General features: G+C 33.7%; 1 protein-coding gene and 1 long non-coding RNA gene across 5 annotated transcripts in view; one reads left to right on the plus strand and one right to left on the minus strand.

Annotated features, from left to right (window-relative positions):
- LOC143074789 (uncharacterized) overlaps positions 1 to 19,256 on the minus strand; it is a 61,930-nt gene that overhangs the window by 16,830 nt on the left and 25,844 nt on the right. For all 4 annotated transcript variants that reach the window (XR_012978084.1, XR_012978085.1, XR_012978083.1 and 1 more), the window contains one exon: positions 17,311 to 17,423. Coding sequence is in view for 1 of the 4 variants with exons in the window: in XM_076250063.1 (XP_076106178.1) it covers positions 17,311 to 17,423 (113 nt within the window). In the remaining 3 variants the exon portion in view is untranslated. The remainder of the gene's footprint in view (positions 1 to 17,310; positions 17,424 to 19,256) is intronic.
- LOC143076580 (uncharacterized) lies at positions 1,091 to 13,128 on the plus strand. Its single transcript, XR_012978704.1, has 3 exons — positions 1,091 to 1,444; positions 11,318 to 11,410; positions 12,438 to 13,128. It is a non-coding gene; the product is annotated as an uncharacterized LOC143076580 (long non-coding RNA).

The raw sequence follows: 19,256 nt of genomic DNA on the forward strand, positions 1-19,256 counted from the left end.
TGTGTAGGTCTCATGAAATGGAACTCACGCAACGCATGCCTAATTAAGATTTATAAATTTATTGAAAAATATAACAAAAATTTAGTTTTGATATTAAATTAAAGTTACCTTTCCGCGCTGTAATTTATTTGATATGACATGAATCAAGCAATTTTTGTTGAGGGATTTATGGATTTGTCCATACAACGTATAAAAAAAGAAGTGTATGTTATTAGTATTTCACATGCCTTGTTTTCGCCTTGAAGCTCATTATTTAGAGTGTTTCAGACAAGATGATGAAAATAACGATAAGATACTTTTTTTCGATCATCGTGAAGAGACAATTTTAATTCCCATTCCTCGATGCACTCTACCCCTGTTGAATTGTATATTTATAATTCCTCGTGCTTTTAATTAGCCCCCCCTTTCGTGGTTACCGTTATGCTAACAAATACCCGGGGCTTGATTTACATGTAAAATCATGGGCGGATCCAGCCATGATAAAGGGGGTTCCAACTACATGTCTCCATTAAATAAGGGGTGTCGTTGCCGCTGGTTTTCTACGGTTACCCCACCCTTTTCATATAATTTAGATTTCAAAAGTGTATACCTTATTCATATATTGTGTAGGTTAAAATGTTATCATTTCCCATATTGTTTGCGTTTTGATTGGTGTGTAATGCAACAGTGCAATACCTAAGTGCAATACCTAAGTGTCAAAAGAGAGTTTTTCCCGACCTATTCACATATTTTTAAGGTTCCTATATACAAGGTGATAGGACGTTCGGTTCCGTTGGAATAGGTTACCTTTTCACGCTATGCCTTAAAACTTTTCCTGATGCACAGGTAACCTATTCCAACGGAACGTCCTATCACCTTGTATATAGGAACTTGAGAGGATTCCCGAGATTATCATTTATGCAATGATTGCTCACAAAATGCTAGGGGAGGCCAACCCCGGATTCCATCCCCTTCGACCCGCCACAGAATACAGATATAATTGATAATTGTTATTTAAAAGTCATATACTATAGCCACTATAGTACTAGAACCGAACACCTGTTTTCGGATATATATATATATATACATACACCACATCTTCCTATGTCGATATAGCTGATTTACCGTAAATAACTGCGAGAAAATGAATAATACACAAGTTGATAATTGTCTCTTCTCTGCTAATTTTAATGTGCATGCAATATTCACTCTGATTTACTTGTGAGACCACCGACACTAATAATAATTACCTACAAAATAATAGGTGCTCCTTTACTGGGAAGAACATTTCGGATCCGATCAATTTATTGGTTCCATTCCCCCATTCTACACTTCTCCTTAGAAAAAATGCCTTGCAATGCGTCATAATTATCTGGACTACTAACTTACTTCCATATAACTTCGAAAACAGACTATAATCTATTTCACTGGATGAGATTGGGCTCACGGATTTTTTAATGGATTGGTAATTTTTATTTATAGCACAAGTTTACAAAGCAAGATCAATCACATTTTTCACCCGGCCTACAAATCAAATGGTTGCCTCCTTACTGACTTAGGCAGCAACCATTTGATTTTCTGGGGGGGGCTATGGTTTTTTTTTTCTGTGCAAATTTTTTTTTTCGCCTGTGGCGAAAAACAATCTATTTTTTTCTTGACAAGTCGAAAACAATTTTTTTCTTTCAATTTTAGCATTACATATAGTGGCAGCTGAGGGTGAAACAAACATTTTTTTTTTCTCAGAATCAAAAACAAATTATTTTTTTCTCCAAAAACTGGAAACAAACTTTTTTTTCCAAAAAAAACCATAGCCCCCCCCCCCCCAGAAAATCAAATGGTTGCTGCCTTACACCTACACAAGGGGGGGGGGGGGGGTTCAGATGGGGGACGCTTGCCTCAGTCATGTTTCTGTGATTCCCTATATAATCAACAAAATTTTTCACACAAAAAGGGGGGCAGGGATTTCTCCTTAATAAGAAATCTCTATTTTCAGCATAAGCTCATATAAATTTGCCTTTTGAAGAACTGAAATAAATATGAGACGGCTAATGATTTTTCAGATGCTTTACATTAAAATACATCCATGTGACATTCACAATTATATATAGATCCAAATTTAAAAAGCTATTTCTTTCAATATTTAAATAATGTAGGATCAAATCTTGATACATGTACGTAGCTGAAATTGTTAGCTTTAAACATGTTAAACATTAAAAAATGAACACCCAAAGTTTAAACCACGTTTAAACATAAGAATGACCATGTAGTCTTTATTAATGTATGCTATTGCTATGAAACTAGGTCATTGTAGGTAAACTGTCATCTATTCCCTTAAATCTTTGTTCCCAGTCACCCCAAGTTTGATTTAAATTAGTCAAGTATATCTACTCTATTAGGTCTCTAGTTTGGATAGTTAATAACTTGCAAATTACAAATGAATTAAAATCATACTCCTCCCAAATTTATTTCTTTAAATATTATGGATGAAATACATGTAGCAAGTAAGGGATGAAATTAAATTGGATGAAATGTGGCATTTTTTTTTTGATAAAGTAGTATGTCGTCTGATGTTGTCAAACTTAATTATAGACCCTTAAGGGGCGGATCCAGTCATTTTAAAAAGGGGTGGGGGTGGGATTCTAACCCAGGACAAAAGGGGAAAAGGGGGGGGGGTCCAATTACATGTCCCTATTCAAATGCATTGATTATCCAAAAAAAAGGGGGTTCCAATCCCTTGAACCCCCCTCTGGATCTGTGCCTGCCCTTTAAAAATAAAATTATCCTTATTTTGAGTTAAAGCTTATAGATTTTTCTATAATGCTTCTCAGGGGCAGATCCAGCCATTTTAAAAGGGGGGTCCCAACCAAGAGCAAAGAGGGGTTCCAACTATATCTCCCATTCAAATGCATTGCTCGGTAAAAGAAAAGGATTCCAACCCTCAAATCTATGGTCAGGTTGTTGTCTCTTTGACACATTCCCTTTTTCCATTCTCAATTTTATCATGTAGTCGTCGTTGTCCCAGGACATTTAGTTTTCGCTTAATAACTTTAGTACAAGTAATAGAAATCTATGAAATTCAAACACAAGGTTTGTGACCAGAGTTTTGTTCAGAGTTTAGGAATTACATGAATTAGGGGCCAATAGGGGCCAATATTAAACTTTGTTTGATTTTATAGAAAATTGAATTATTGGAGTTCTTTGATATGCCAAATCTAACTGTGTATTTAGATTCCTAGTTTTTTGGTCCTGTTTAAATTGGTCTACCTTAAGGTCCAAAGGGTCCAAAATTAAACTTATTTTGATTTTAACAATATTTAAATCCTTGGTGTTCAGATTAATATGCTGAATCTGAATATTTACTTAGATTTTTTTATTATGGGCCCAAATTCAAGTTGATCCAAATCGGGGTCCAAAATTTTACTTTGTTTGATTTCAACAAAAATTGATTATATGGGGCTCTTTGATATGCTGAATCTAACCATTCATTAAGATTTTTGATATTTTGACCCATTATCAAATTGGTCCACATTGAGTTCTAAAAGGTCCAAAATTTAACTTTATGTAACGTGTACACAGGGTAAGCGTGTCTATTTCAATTTAGAATGAGTACGTTACCAGTTTGATACTGGATCCAAAATTGCTCTATTTACAAAACATATAACAAATAATCTTTATTCAAATATATACGTCAATGAACCAAAATATGTACAACTGCTCTTTGCACTCTTTAATAAACTATCTATAAACTATTCTACTTAAAGTATCTATATACAACTGGTACAAATTTGTACTCTTACAAATTTGTCCTTGGGTCAGGAACAAACTTGTCCTCCTGGTACAATGATGTACCCTACAAGTTTACAAACTTGTCTTTGTTCCTCTTGTACAATTATGTACTTTACAAGGTGGTCACACAGACTCACACTTGTCCTATACGGTACAATACGGTTCCGCTTGTAAATATACAAATCCGTATTTATAACAGGCACCGACCTGTTCTTTATTACACTTAGTAATAATATATAATATATATACGAGCGAGCGATCTCGAATATCAACGTACCGTGGTCTTAAGTCTACGAAGACTTCTAACAATCGACCCTGAGCTAGGAATCTCTCCTGCTTATATACCCCGATGGTAGCCGTACCATTATTATAGGAGGGGTGTTCTTCCAAAGTGTCTCATTACTCGTATCTGAGTTTCATAAGGAACACCCCTTTACATTCAACCTGACCCAAAGTTTACCCGCGAAACATCTTACTCTTTTCTATGTTTTATTAAAGTATATACACAATGCATAAAATAAGGCTTCTGCAGAACAGTTACTAATATAAACAATCTAGCCTTAGATACAAAATCATCACATAACCCACGCCTCAAAAACACATGCGTCCCGCATGTCTAAAACTAACTTTTAAAACGGATAAAACATTGAAGTACTATATACACACATGAATTCAAATAAATGTACAAAATCTATTTAACAATGTAATCTGCCATCCAAACTGGTTTTCGCCTTGTACGACGCCCTTCATAACTACTTTCTTGCATTTCTTCCTCGGGCAACGTTGACTCATGAACAGCAATGTCCTGTGAATAAGGAGTCTCTATAGGGTCGTTTTCAGCTGTATCATTTTCAGTGCCTAATGGAACAAAAGTGTTATTATCCGATTCTGTCCTTAATGTCTGTTTGTTCTTTTTCTTAAGTCTATCGACATGTATGACTTGTGGTTTCCCTCTGTATCCACAGTCAACTTTATATGTAAGGTCGCCATATTTGTCGAGAATTTTGAAAGGACCTTTCCAGAAACTAGTCAGTTTTGAAGACATCCCAGGTTTCTTTACTGGGAAATAGACGTATACCTCATCATCTTTTCTGAAATTTTGATATGACAGTTTGAGGTCGTGATAGTGTTTCTGTCTTCGCATTTGCCCTTTTATTTTACCTCTGACAAAGCTGTGGGAGATTTCTAATTTTTCCTTAAGCTCCCAAGCCCACTTATGTGCAGGTATATCTTTAACTGATGGTGGCATTTCATACATGATGTCTAAAGGGGTTGATAGTTCTCTACCTAACATGAGACTATTTGGCGTTTGCCCAGTAGTCTCGTGTTCGGATGCCCTATATGCCACCATGACGAAAGGAATGTATTCATCCCAGTCTCTCTGATTTTGTTCCACAAATGAACTTAACATTGTTGCAAGAGTCTTATTAAACCTTTCCACCATACCATCAGATTTTGGATGATATGGAGTTGTACGTGTTTTCTTAATGTTTAGAATACAACACATCTCTTGAAACAACAAACTTTCAAATTGTCTACCTTGATCTGAATGTATCCAATGAGGAACACCAAATCTTACAATGACTTCTTCAACTATAATCTTAGCCACAGTCTTAGCTTCCATATTTGGCATGGCAAAAGATTCCGTCCACTTTGTGTAGTAGTCAGAAACTACCAAGATATATTTATTACCACTCTCTGTTTCTGGCAACTCACCAAGGATATCTGTAGCTATCCTTTCCATTGGCCCATTAGCTTCAACTAAAGCCATTGGAGCTCTTTTGGACTTTTGTGGACTTTTTCGCTTTGCACATTTGTCACATCCGTTTATGTAAGTCCTGACGTCATTTTGTAATCCAGGCCAATAATAAGATTGTCTAATTTTTGCCAAAGTTTTATGGATACCCAAATGAGCAGAACATTTATCATCATGGGAAAATTGTAAAACCTTTTTGCGTTCTGATAAAGGAATGATAGCCTGCATTTTAACAATTTTGGTTGCAGGGTCTTCGAACCGTCTGTAGATAAGTCCGTCTCTTAACTCTAAATTGTTCCATTGATTCCAAAGTGATCTCAAGAAAAATCCCTTATCAGAAATATCTTTGTAATCCGGACGTTCGTCTGTTTCTACCCATTTTGTCACTATTTTCAAGTCATGATCATTTTTCTGAATTTCTATTAGAGACAAATCATGATGTTTACTGTCATCATCTTTGTCATTACTATCATCAAAACGGGTGATAGCATTAACAGTGTCATATTGGTCTTTAGTCTCGGTCTCTTTTTCTAAACCGGAATAATAACCGCATTGTTTACAAGGAATGCGACTAAGTGCGTCTGCATTCCTATGTTGCACTCCTGGCCGATGTTGAATTTGCATCTCAAATGATCCTAATGTCTCTATCCATCTAGCTATCTGTCCTTCTGGGTTCTTAAAGTTAAGTAACCACTTTAATGATCCGTGATCAGTTCTAACCGTGAATTTTCTACCGTAGAGGTATGGTTTAAAATGTTTAACAAAACAAACCACAGCAAGCAATTCCTTGCGTGTCACACAGTACTTTCGTTCTGATTTTGAAAGTGTACGACTAGCATAAGCCACAACATGTTCAAGCCCTTCATCAGATTTCTGAGTCAAGACAGCTCCGACTGCCAAATTGCTTGCATCAGTATCCAAAATGAATTCTTTGTTAAAATCTGGATATGCAAGAACTGGTGCGTTTATTAATTTACCTTTTAATTGGTCAAAAGATTCTTGACATTCTGAAGTCCAAACAAATTTTGTTTCTTTCTCTGTTATTTTGTGTAATGGTTTAGCAATGTGGGCAAAGTTTTTAATAAATTTCCTATAGTACCCACAAAGTCCTAAAAAGGAACGAACTTCAGTTATATTTGTAGGGGTGGGCCACTCTTTTACAGCCTTAATCTTGTCAGGGTCGGTTGATATTCCTTCCTCAGAGACAATATGTCCTAAGAAACGAACCTTGGTGGTACACAAGGTGCACTTCTTCGCCTTCAGCTTTAAACCAGCCGATTTAAGCCTAGCAAAAACGTCTCTTAAATTATCAAGCATACCATCTAGTGTTTTTCCAAAAACGATTATATCGTCAATGTAAACCAGACATGTTTCCCACTGCAAACCAGCTAGAATGGTTTCCATCAATCGCTCAAATGTCTGTGCAGCGCAACACAACCCAAAAGGCATGACGCGAAATTGAAATAAACCCCTTCGCGTTGCAAAAGCGGTTTTGTGTTTGTCATTTTCGGCAAGCTCCACCTGCCAAAATCCTGAACAACAGTCCAGAGTACTGTACCATTTATTTCCTGCTAAATGATCCAACGAATCGTCAATCCTTGGTAAAGGGTACGCGTCTTTATTAAGAGTAACACTGTTTAAGCGTCTATAATCTACGCAAAAGCGATAAGTGTCGTCCTTTTTCTTAACTAAGACTATCCCTGCCGCCCAGGGACTATGGGAGGGTTCAATAATCCCTTTTTGTAACATTTTGTCAAGGTTGTCATTAACTACCTTGTTCAAATGATACGGTGTACGACGAGGCGGTTCTTTAAACGGCCTTGCGTTTCCCGTATTGATTTCATGTTTTACGAGATTGGTCCTTCCCAAGTCAACATCAGATGAAGCAAACAAGTTTTGATTTTCTATCAACAAAGATTTTACTTTTTGTTTGTCTTTCGAAGTCAATTCATCTGATGTCCTGTCTAACAGATCTTGTAAATCTGGTCTAAGTCCGTCATGTTTCTGTTCATTTGAACCAATATTACCATCCAGTACTTGTTCAACACCAGACATTTGGGCTATAGTTGTACCAGGATAGATTGTCTTAGGATCTAGTTCTGTGTTCATTAATCTAACAGGGACTTTTTCGCCTGACCTTACCAACGTTCTAGCAGTCAAAATGTAGTCTTTCCCTGCATGCTCATTTGCCTCTAACAAAGCATTGTCAGCAGGTAATTTCTGACCTTCTGCTAAGCAAACCGTGCCATTAATGACTATTTCTGACCTTGGCGGTATAACAACCGCTTCTGAAGCCACCACTCGGTAACAGCCTATTGATCCCTGAAAACACAAATCTACCCTAAAATCCCCAATACAAAAGTGTCCATTCTTAACATCAATTAAACAATTATGTCTTTTCATGAAATCCAAACCAAGTATACCGTCAACTTGCAGATCAGTCACAACAGCTTCAGATTGCAACATATTTGGACCGAAGTGCAGATTGAACCTGCCTTTTCCTCGAAGCTCTAGCTTAGTGCCACATACTGACCTAACACTTGTCTTTACTTCACTCAGATATGATTTATCTAATGGAGTCAACATATCGTATAACTTGGAAGATACCAATGTCAAAGTTGCTCCTGTATCAACCACAAACTTGGCTTCAATGTCTCCTACATTTAGTTTGACATACATACCAGCATCTTCAGATGCTGTTGTAACCGCACCTTCATTTGTCTTACGGTTATTTTGTTTCCTAGTTTTCATTAATGTTTTGACAGTTCCATCCCCCTTATTACCATTATAATTGTTCCGATTTCTTCGGGGTAGGCGACAGTCCCTTGCTAAATGACCAAATTTGCCACAATTATAACAACCCTTATTTGTCCTCTTACTTTGGGTATATCTCGTTTTAGCATAAGAAGACCCCACATTTGTACCACTAGTTTTTAATTTTGCCATTTCAGTCGTAAGAGTACTTAGACTTTTCTCCATTGTTTGCATCCATGATGCAATGTCTTTCGTTGGTGAGTCACTACTTGTATTCTTTTCTTCCCTACCTAACTCGTCATCGTTCATAGTTTGCCGTAAATAACCTCGTCCCTCTCTTACTTTATTTTCGGCTTTATTGTACGCCTCTAGTTCAACAGCAAGTCTCACGGCATCATTTAAACCTTTCGGTCGCGATTGTTTTATTCTAAGCCGCATTTCCGAATCGACAAGCGCGTCAATAAACTGCTCTTTTCCGAGAGTTTCACGTACGTCCAATGGGGCAGTAGGATATGCCAAGTTGGACAATCTCCGAATTGACTGGCCTAATTCGGGAAGAGATTCGCTGGCTTTTTGACATCTCTCTTTAAACTGAACTCTATATAACTCAGTTTGACTAGAAGGCGCGAATCGCTCTTCAAGTGCGCTGACTAAATCGGTAAAGTTTTGTCTTTTCTCACTTGGTAAATCTCCAAGTACCGCTTGTGCCTGTCCCATTAACGATACCGCTAAGTATAACCCTTTTCGATTTTCCGACCAATTATTTACAAGTGCACACATTTCAAAATGGGACAAATAGTCTGTCCATGATGTGCTACCGTTATAGTGACATGGTTTAATTTTCACACCAGAATTATCTGTGTTACCAGTATGTCGGTACTTTGATTTGTCAGTTTCGTCTATTTCCCTAATGTAACTATTGTCTATGGGTAAAGGCAAAGTATCCCCTTCCCTCAAATCAATTTGGGAAAATTTTACAGTTTTGTACGTATTCGGGTTGTTGAATGTTGGTAAAACAACCTTTTCATTATCTTCCTTTCTTGACAATGATGACCCTCTTGGTCCCAAACCCGAATCATTTCTTGATACAATATTATATTTTGGACGAACACCCTGATCTTTTGGTGTTGACGAAACAAAACTGTTTCTATAAGTTGTTCCTTCTTCCATATCATAAATTTGTTTTGTGTACTCGTCGATTGTATCATCAAAAGACATGTTTGTACTTTAATTTGCGATTTAACCATGCATACACAATATAATAATGTCAACACAATGTCATAAATGTACAATGTAATAAATGTCAATCACAAAATTGCCTGTACCACTATCGATCGTTAATCCTTAATGTAAATAATAATCGTAACTTAACCGTGGGAAATTTAAAACGTAAACAGGACAATTTTAATTTGATTTGTGCAAAAGTGAACAGTTTGAACAAAAACGATATGTGCAAAAGTGAACAGTAAATTCTCACAAGACAGTTTGGATATAAGTTTATAAGATGATCAAATTTGGATATATAATCTTTCACTATGGATTTAAAAATGAACTATTTGGATCCCACCGCTGCCACCAAATTATGTAACGTGTACACAGGGTAAGCGTGTCTATTTCAATTTAGAATGAGTACGTTACCAGTTTGATACTGGATCCAAAATTGCTCTATTTACAAAACATATAACAAATAATCTTTATTCAAATATATACGTCAATGAACCAAAATATGTACAACTGCTCTTTGCACTCTTTAATAAACTATCTATAAACTATTCTACTTAAAGTATCTATATACAACTGGTACAAATTTGTACTCTTACAAATTTGTCCTTGGGTCAGGAACAAACTTGTCCTCCTGGTACAATGATGTACCCTACAAGTTTACAAACTTGTCTTTGTTCCTCTTGTACAATTATGTACTTTACAAGGTGGTCACACAGACTCACACTTGTCCTATACGGTACAATACGGTTCCGCTTGTAAATATACAAATCCGTATTTATAACAGGCACCGACCTGTTCTTTATTACACTTAGTAATAATATATAATATATATACGAGCGAGCGATCTCGAATATCAACGTACCGTGGTCTTAAGTCTACGAAGACTTCTAACAATCGACCCTGAGCTAGGAATCTCTCCTGCTTATATACCCCGATGGTAGCCGTACCATTATTATAGGAGGGGTGTTCTTCCAAAGTGTCTCATTACTCGTATCTGAGTTTCATAAGGAACACCCCTTTACATTCAACCTGACCCAAAGTTTACCCGCGAAACATCTTACTCTTTTCTATGTTTTATTAAAGTATATACACAATGCATAAAATAAGGCTTCTGCAGAACAGTTACTAATATAAACAATCTAGCCTTAGATACAAAATCATCACATTTATTTGATTTCACCAAAAAATGAATTATTGGGGTTCTTTGATCATGTTGATATGCTGCATCTAACCATGTATTGAGATTTTGAATATTGGACCATTTTAGAGGTTAATTGTCAATTTAAAATTTTTAAGTACTTGGACCGCATTCATTCTGTGTCAGAAATCTATGCTGCATCAACTATTGAATCACAATCCAAATTTAAAATTCAGAGTTGTATTGAGCTTGAATGTTGTGTCCATACTTGCCCCAACTGTTCTGGGTTCAACCTGTACGTTTGTATCAAGCTGAGCCATGCATAGCATTTTTATCTGATTTATATATTAATTTAAAATTTTGACAAGTGAGACACATACAGATTATACTGTTAACAATATTTCAGAGTTTAACCTAGTCAATCGAAACAAATTTTAGAAGAATAGTTGAATCATGTCTTTGTTGTCAAATGAAAAATTAGTACGAACACAAAGAAAAAGTATGGGAATGTTTGTTTTTTAAACTATTGACCAGGGTGAAAGTCTTTGAAAGTCATGACTGGCAAAAAGTTTGTGAAATGAAATAGCACAAATATTCCATTCTTTTTAAATATAACTGAATATAAAGAAAAACACAAACTGATGTTTTATAATAGTTTTTACCCTTTTTATGTTTTATAGGACAAGAAATATAGAAAAATGATGAAAAATATAAACAGTTACAATAGAAATGAGCGCAAAACAAGATAAACAGAATACAACAAGGCCTAAATGGTAAGACCACTTCTATATACTGTAAATTCAGAGTTTTCAGGGAAGGGACAACTTATTGTGATTACAAAAAAAATCTGCATAAAGATCTATATAGTTACATGATATATATATATATATATATATGTTTCTGTTATCAAAATATGATTTCTTATTTTTGCGATACTCACCCAGTCACATTATTCGCATTACTAAAAAGTTTCGATAATTTCTGAATTACAGTAATAAAAGAAATTGCCTTTGAATGATGACTCATATAAAAATAAGAAAATGTGGTATGGTAAATGAGTGACTTATCCACCAGAGTTCAATGAAGCGGATGCAAGAAATTAAAGGCCAATCATGGGCCTGCCTTCAATAATGAGAAAACACTTCATTTATAGGTCATCCATTAAAGATCTCAACATATAAAGATTTAAACAATCCAATTTAGTTCAACATGTTCAAAGTCAATAACAATTAATAAAAAAAAATCATGCCTAATATAAAATATTGTTTGTTTCTCCAATCCTGACCGACCCTGCAAAAATGGCCCTACTCATAAAATTTTATTGTCAAAACTAAGCCAAATATTATTTTATTCATTTCTGATTTTCGGGCTTGCCGGATCATCCGATAATATTCAGGCTTTTGGGAAAAATAAAATTATTTACCTACCTACCTACCCACACCTGGCTTGTCAGAATAGGGATTAGGGAAACAAACAATATATTAATTTAGGCCTCATGTCTGTGAGCACTCAACCTGACCATAATATAGGACAGTGGTTCAAATATTAACACAACATATGAACATTCTATAACAACTATTGCAAGTGGCTCAACTTTAAATATCACTGCAAGGCACTAAACAATGAATATTAAATCTTGGACACAAAGCACTGAAATAAGAGAACTCATAAGCATGACAAGTAAGAATATCAAATGAAAGTTTCTCAAAATGTTCATTAAAACATGATAAAATAAGCTTATTTATATTGCTGTTTTTTTCTCCATTTATAACATTTTATTTTTATTTTGTGTATTTATAGGTCAGATATCTTGGTTTTTATGATCATCAACAGGTCCTGCAGGTCTATACTGAAGAGGAAACTTAATTGTTAATACTTTTCTACATAATGTGCTAATTGGATTATTAATGTGAAATGAACTCAACTGTGTGTTTTTCTGGAAAAAGAAATAGAAAAAATCCTACAAAATTGCTATAAACAAAATGGAGTACTATCAAAGAACACAATTGTGTAAAATGTAACAACCTACATTCATATTAACTGATGGATTATGGAGAAATTAAGAAAAAAAATAGTATCTTTGTCATGTTTGTTGTCGAAATAAACACCTGCTTTATCAATTCATGTACATGGCTCCATCATATCAAATATACAAAGAAGATGTTTGAAGAACATACGTTGCCAAAATTTATTCAACCAATTGAAGGAAGATGTCTTGTGGATTGAATTATTTATGCACTGAACAGTTATGTAGGGGGTCGAATACACAGCAGCTGAAACAGAAGACAAGTTAATTTGACATGAAAAGTGTTTATTTGATTTAATATGCAAATATGAGCACAATATTAATAACATCACAAATGGTATGATATTCATAGCATTTTGCTTATTATTGTATTGTCTTAAACATGCTAAACAGTCAGCCTTTTGTTTTTGTATGTTTAATACTCACCATGAAAATTTGTATTACAGTATTAAAGTTTTAATTATCTTTTGTATCAATAATTCAGTCTAGGAGAAAATATATTAATACTGTTTGTACTGTTATGAAATTTCCATAGAGGAAAAACATTTCCTTAAGGGAAATTTGATGTTCAGAAATTTCCCTAGAGGAAATTTGAAGATCAATGATTTCCTTAGAGGAAATTTGTTGTCTTGTATTTTCCTCCAAGGAAAAGTGTTTGTCAAAAATTTCCTCACAGGAAAAAGTATTTCCTCCAAGGAAAATTTGAAGCTACAAATTTCCTCACAGGAAAAAGTATTTCCTCCAAGGAAAATTTGAAGCTACAAATTTCCTCACAGGAAAAAGTATTTCCTCCAAGGAAAATTTGAAGCTGCAAATTTCCTCAAAGGAAAAAGAATTTCCTCTAAGGAAATAGAATTTCCTCAAAGGAAATAGAATTTCCTCAAAGGAAATAATTATGCAGCAAATTCCCTAAGGGAAATCTTTTTCCCTTGAGGAAAAAACAATTTCCCTTGAGGAAAAATCTTTTTCCTTCAGGGAAATTTGATTTCCCTTGAGGAAAAGTACTTTTCCTGTGAGGAAATTGTTGAAAAAAGGGGCATAACTTTTTCAACAGTGGTGCTAGATCCAAAAAATTTTAGGACAAATATCAGGGAACCAATACCAACCAAGTTATCAACTTTGTTTTGACTTAACTCCAAAAATTAAGGTGACAACTTTTGCACTCAGCGGAATTGCAAACTTGTCCCGGAGACTGTTATTTGTTCATTTGTCAGCAATGAATAGAATAAAACTTTGTTACAGTTAGTATAAATCAAATGTTAAACTATTTATGGCAAAATGTTGTTTGTGCTGCATTTAGACCCCTCTTACTAGAAATTTGTTTTACATGCAAACGTATAATACTTGCAGTTTTTATTTAACACTATCATAAGTTTAAACGCTGTTTTCAATTTAGACTTGTTTACAATCGAAGGTATATATATACGACTGACATTTCAATTATTATCAAATATGAAAACATTCGGTTTTGGATATGCAATAACCGCAAAATTGTCCTAATCAATTTCTGCCCGACAAAAAAGTGGTTGTTGGTTATTGTGCCCCGATACCGAATGACGTGACGTCAATGCGTCCTTAACGACCATTGCGAACAATGACAATGTTTGTATTGAGAATTATGAGAATTCTGCTACAACGGCCACAACCAACAATGTCCTCCCAACTATTATTGATGTAACCCCAATTTGCCAAATGATCGCTCTTGTCTATTACCATATTTAAAAATAAGTGAAATATTAAAATAATTATGTATTGAAATATATTAAATGAAAAAGAAAATCATGGAAAATGTGATAAAAGTTTAGAGATTTGACTTCTTATGGTCTATTTTAATAGTTTTTTCCTTTTCTTCAAAACTTAAATATATGATGGATAGATTATAAAAGAGGGACGAAAGATACCCGAGGAACAGTCAAACTCATAAATCGAAAATAAACTGACAACGCCATGTCTTTTCCATATAAGCCCTGGTATCATCCCTCGGACCATACGACTCTCGGCTTAAGCATTGGGCTGATATGGAAAAGGGCATGTTATAACTTATACATATTGTACATAAAAAAAATATGAATACGTCAAACATCGTATTGTAGTTGTCAAATAATATGACAGTATTATCCATTTGTGTAATGTATTTGTGCTTTCGATATTGCCATTTAATTAGGGACTTTCCGTTTTGAATTTTCCTCGGAGTTCCGTATTGTTGTTATTTTACTTTTAGATACATGAAAGAAATCATTAACAGACACCGTCTCTTTAACATTAGTAAAACGACTTTTTAATAATTTTATGTACTGTTGTTAGTCTGTTTGTCAGTTTCGTTTTTGAGCATGGCGTTCTCAGTTTATTTTCGATTTATGATTTTGACTGTTCCTCTGGTATTTTTCGTCTCTGTTTCAGTTACACATTCTTAGGTTGTAAGCTACATTTCTGTGAGTGTTATACGCAACAAAAAAAAGAATAAACCCGTATTTTCCGATACATGCTATAGATACACATCCATTTATGACTTCTCCATGTCCTACTTCAGTTAAATATTTCGATGCTATCTACGTATGTTAAAGATGTTACTAAATCAATTTGCCTTGTCTTTTTCGTCAATACTAATAGTGTTATTGGAACACTTATATTTTTTTCATCGAGAGCACGTCGATTCGAAAGAATATCATTAGTCCTATTAGAATAAAAAAAAGTCAGGGTTGACTTGATATTGTATCACGGTTTGATCTGTTCTATTGATATTGTTCCCCTACCTATAATTGTATCGCTCGTTGTAAACTAAAAGAACGACAAACGGACCTTTGTTATATTATTATAAAACATCCCCCTTAAATGATTTCTCAATTAAAACTGTTTTTCCTTAGTGCTCACCAAATTCGTATTTTATTTGTTCTTCTAATAAAGGCAACAGTAGTATACCGCTGTTTAAACTCATAAATCCCTGGACAAAAAACCTTAAAATAAGCATTATCTATAACACAAAAAGCATTAGGTTTAAAATTTAATACGCCAAAAACGCGCCTTGTTCACACAAGACTCACCAGTGACGCCCAGATATAAAAGATCGAAAGCGAAAAAAAGTACAAAGTTGTACAGCACTGAAGATCAAAAGTTGTGTCAAATACGGCTATGTTTGGGATAAGAACATCCTTATTATTTAGAACAATTAATGCTATTGCAAACAGTAAATTTTATCAAATGAATATAACAGATATACATAATGAAACTGAAGTATTAACCCATTACATAAAACAAACACGAATACATAATGCACAGAATAGACACACCCGACTCAGTCCAGACCTCAATGCAGTAAATTATGAAAATGACGTCACATACGATGGTGAAAAGGCATTAAAAATTACGTCACATTTGAATATATGAAATTTCTGAAACAGCAGAAAAGTGACGTCACATATGAAAAACTATATCTCAAAAGTAAGATAGAATTAGGATTGATTAAAGATTGTAATAGAACTAAATACTGATATTGCATTTAAACACAATGCATATTTCAATACTTATTAATAGCAATTAACTATAATATATATATTTCCAGTTTGTTATGAATCCAACTACAAACGTAAATTATCGTACAGATTACGTTGACCAAAATTAAATCTAATAAATGACGGCGGTGATTAATTTTTCTTTCCATAACACATAAATATAATAAAAAAGACGTCAACACATTTGACAAAATCCGATGAGAATTACAAATATAACATTAAACATTTAAACTAAATACATGAATTTGGGATAAACAAGTACCGTAACACGTCTTATAGTAATGCGAATTCACACTCAGCAAAACAGTCACAATCGGGAATAAGTCACGTTTGGTAATTTAAAGATTAGACGACATAATGACAAACCACAATCTACCATGTGATAAAAGTTTGGTTAAAGACACATCGTATGGATCCACCAATTCGTGATGGTGTCCATAAAATTTACGGAGTGTCAATTTTAATCTGTCCTCCTCATAACTTTGTTGGAGAAGTTTCTGCGTAAGGAGCACACTTCTGGATATGAAGTCCGTATAGTGTGAACAAGCACGTGAATAACGTATCAATTGTGATATGTAAACACCATACAAAGAGGCAGATGGTATGTTACTGCTGAGAAATGGGAAATTGATAATTGGGAAGTTGAAATCGTCTCGTTTGTCATAGATTTTCGTGTGAAGTTGTCCATCTACGTCAATATTGAGGAAAAGATCAAGGTATGAAGCAGTCCTTCTAGCATCAGTAGTATCCTTAATTTCAAGTTCATATGAGATGTAAGTATTGGCTGAAGTATGGGTTATTCAATGATAGAACATCATCAATATATCGGAAAGTAAAATTAAAGAATTTCGCAAGGTGCTTTTTCTTTTTGTCTTTTAGAAGGTTTTGAATGAATTCTAAATATTCGAACACCGCTGATTTTTTCACTTACTAGGATCAGATCAATTAAAAAAACCAAGTCCCAGAAAGAGATTCATGTTTGTTTTGGGTAATTTCTCTTCTTTTATCAGTAATAAATATTTAATTGATCGTTATCTTTTATGCTAGTTCATTTTCGTAATCTATTCCTTAGATATATATTTAATAATAACATATTTTATTTTCATCAAATATTGATAGAACAAACATTTGAACTCACTTCATAATATGTTGTATTACATTTCAGCATGGGAAAGACCTTCTTAGTTGATATATGTATCTCGACTTGTTTTGTTTTGTACTCTGCAGATCTACTGAAGTTTTCTGGCATATCTGAAATCCAAAATCCGTAAATTAGTCAGCACGACTGAATGTCTTGTACAACATCAACATGATATTTCATTTCAAAGGAACGTATCCGGTCTGACATCGGGACGGTATAACAGCATTTGTATTGCTTTTATTTTTTTTTTTTTGTCACTGTTTGCCAACAAAGCCTCAAATGATAATAGAAATGAATAAAATAAAGTATATGATTAATGATCATTTCAAAGTAAATGTACAGTTTTAAAATACAATGATGCTATAATGTAAAAATTGTGGCGTTTTCATGTCGGTAGGAGCATGTTTCATAATTCACGAATTCAATACACTTCTAATAAGTTGATACAAAATTCTGACATTTTGCATTGACTTCCCCTTTTTCAGATTTACAATAGCGTTTATTTTTTTGTGAACATGACTATTAATAACAATTACAAAAGTAAAAACACAAAAATACTGAACTTCGAGGAAAAATCAGAGCGGAAAGTTCCCAATCAAGTGGCAAAATAAATAGCTCAAACACATCAAACGAATGGATTACAACTGTCATATTCCTGACTTGGAATAGGCATTTTTTAAATGACTATAACTCGATACAACATTAGACGCAGATTTATCTGCAATGCATGTGTTGAATTTTCATGATATTCTAATCTTACTGTCAGTTCAGCACATTCAGCATTCTCCAAAAATCACAAAAATTTAAATATGCATAAAAGCAAATATTTATTAATTGTGTTTACATTATCAGACATAAATTAAGGTATATTTTGAACAGTTTCGATGAATTATAGTAGTTTGCAGTATTTAAGTTTTTTTTACATGTTCGCATATACTGCACTGTCAAATTATAAAATTATGAAATATAAATATAAATATAACTCATAGTTCTACAGTAAATATCTCTTTTCAAATAATAAAAAAAAACAATCTTCCGGAAGTGTTTGTTTCTGATGGATACCTTCTGTCGTTCTGGGCACGAAATCGTTATGAATGCGCTCAGTGATGAATCATATATATTAATTATAATAATATTATGAGTGAGATCTTTAAACATGTTAAAAGGTGATTGTATAGCACAATGTAGACTGCTGTATCCCTATTTCTGCTTTTGCTCGTTATGTCTGAATGTTCTGCTCACATATTGGTGTCATTATTTTTTTTTAACAACATAAATAAATATTTATTTCAAATATTGGCTTGTTACAATATCATTCAGTAGTCCAAGCCCCTCCTGATGTTCCCTGTTACAATCCACTAATCACTCAGGGTAGTGATTAGTTGTAAAATATATATTACTTTTTTACATCATATATATATTAAATAATATTACTTAAACATTAATATGACTATTCATATGTTTTCTAATAGTTGCTAAAACATTACTTTTAATTTTCAAACATACTGTTCTATTGAACTCATTCAGAAAAATTGAGAAAAACGTTGACATTTTTTGTCTTTTGATCAGATATGTAGTAGGCTTTGTAAATTGAAAAACCCACAATTGTTAAAAAAAAGTTTAAGTCAAAAAATTCTTATTCAGAAGTTTTATATCCAAATACTAAGTGTCTTAGTTTTATGTTAAAAGTTATTTACTATTCTTTAAAACTTCATTTATTTTATTCCAAAAAGTTTTAAATACGGACACAGTATAAAGAAGTGATCATATTCTTCTTCTTGTGTACAAAAATTACAAGAACTATTGTTTACGATTTTCCATCTGCATAAAAGTTTCTTTGTAGGTAGAACATGTTGTAGTAATTTTCATCTAAAAATTCAAGGTTTATATTCTTTTAAATAACTGAATAAAAATTTATATAGATATTTTTGATATAACACATC

Source organism: Mytilus galloprovincialis, chromosome 5, assembly GCF_965363235.1.
Source record: "Mytilus galloprovincialis chromosome 5, xbMytGall1.hap1.1, whole genome shotgun sequence".
In the NCBI taxonomy this organism is placed as follows: Eukaryota; Metazoa; Mollusca; class Bivalvia; order Mytilida; family Mytilidae; genus Mytilus; species Mytilus galloprovincialis.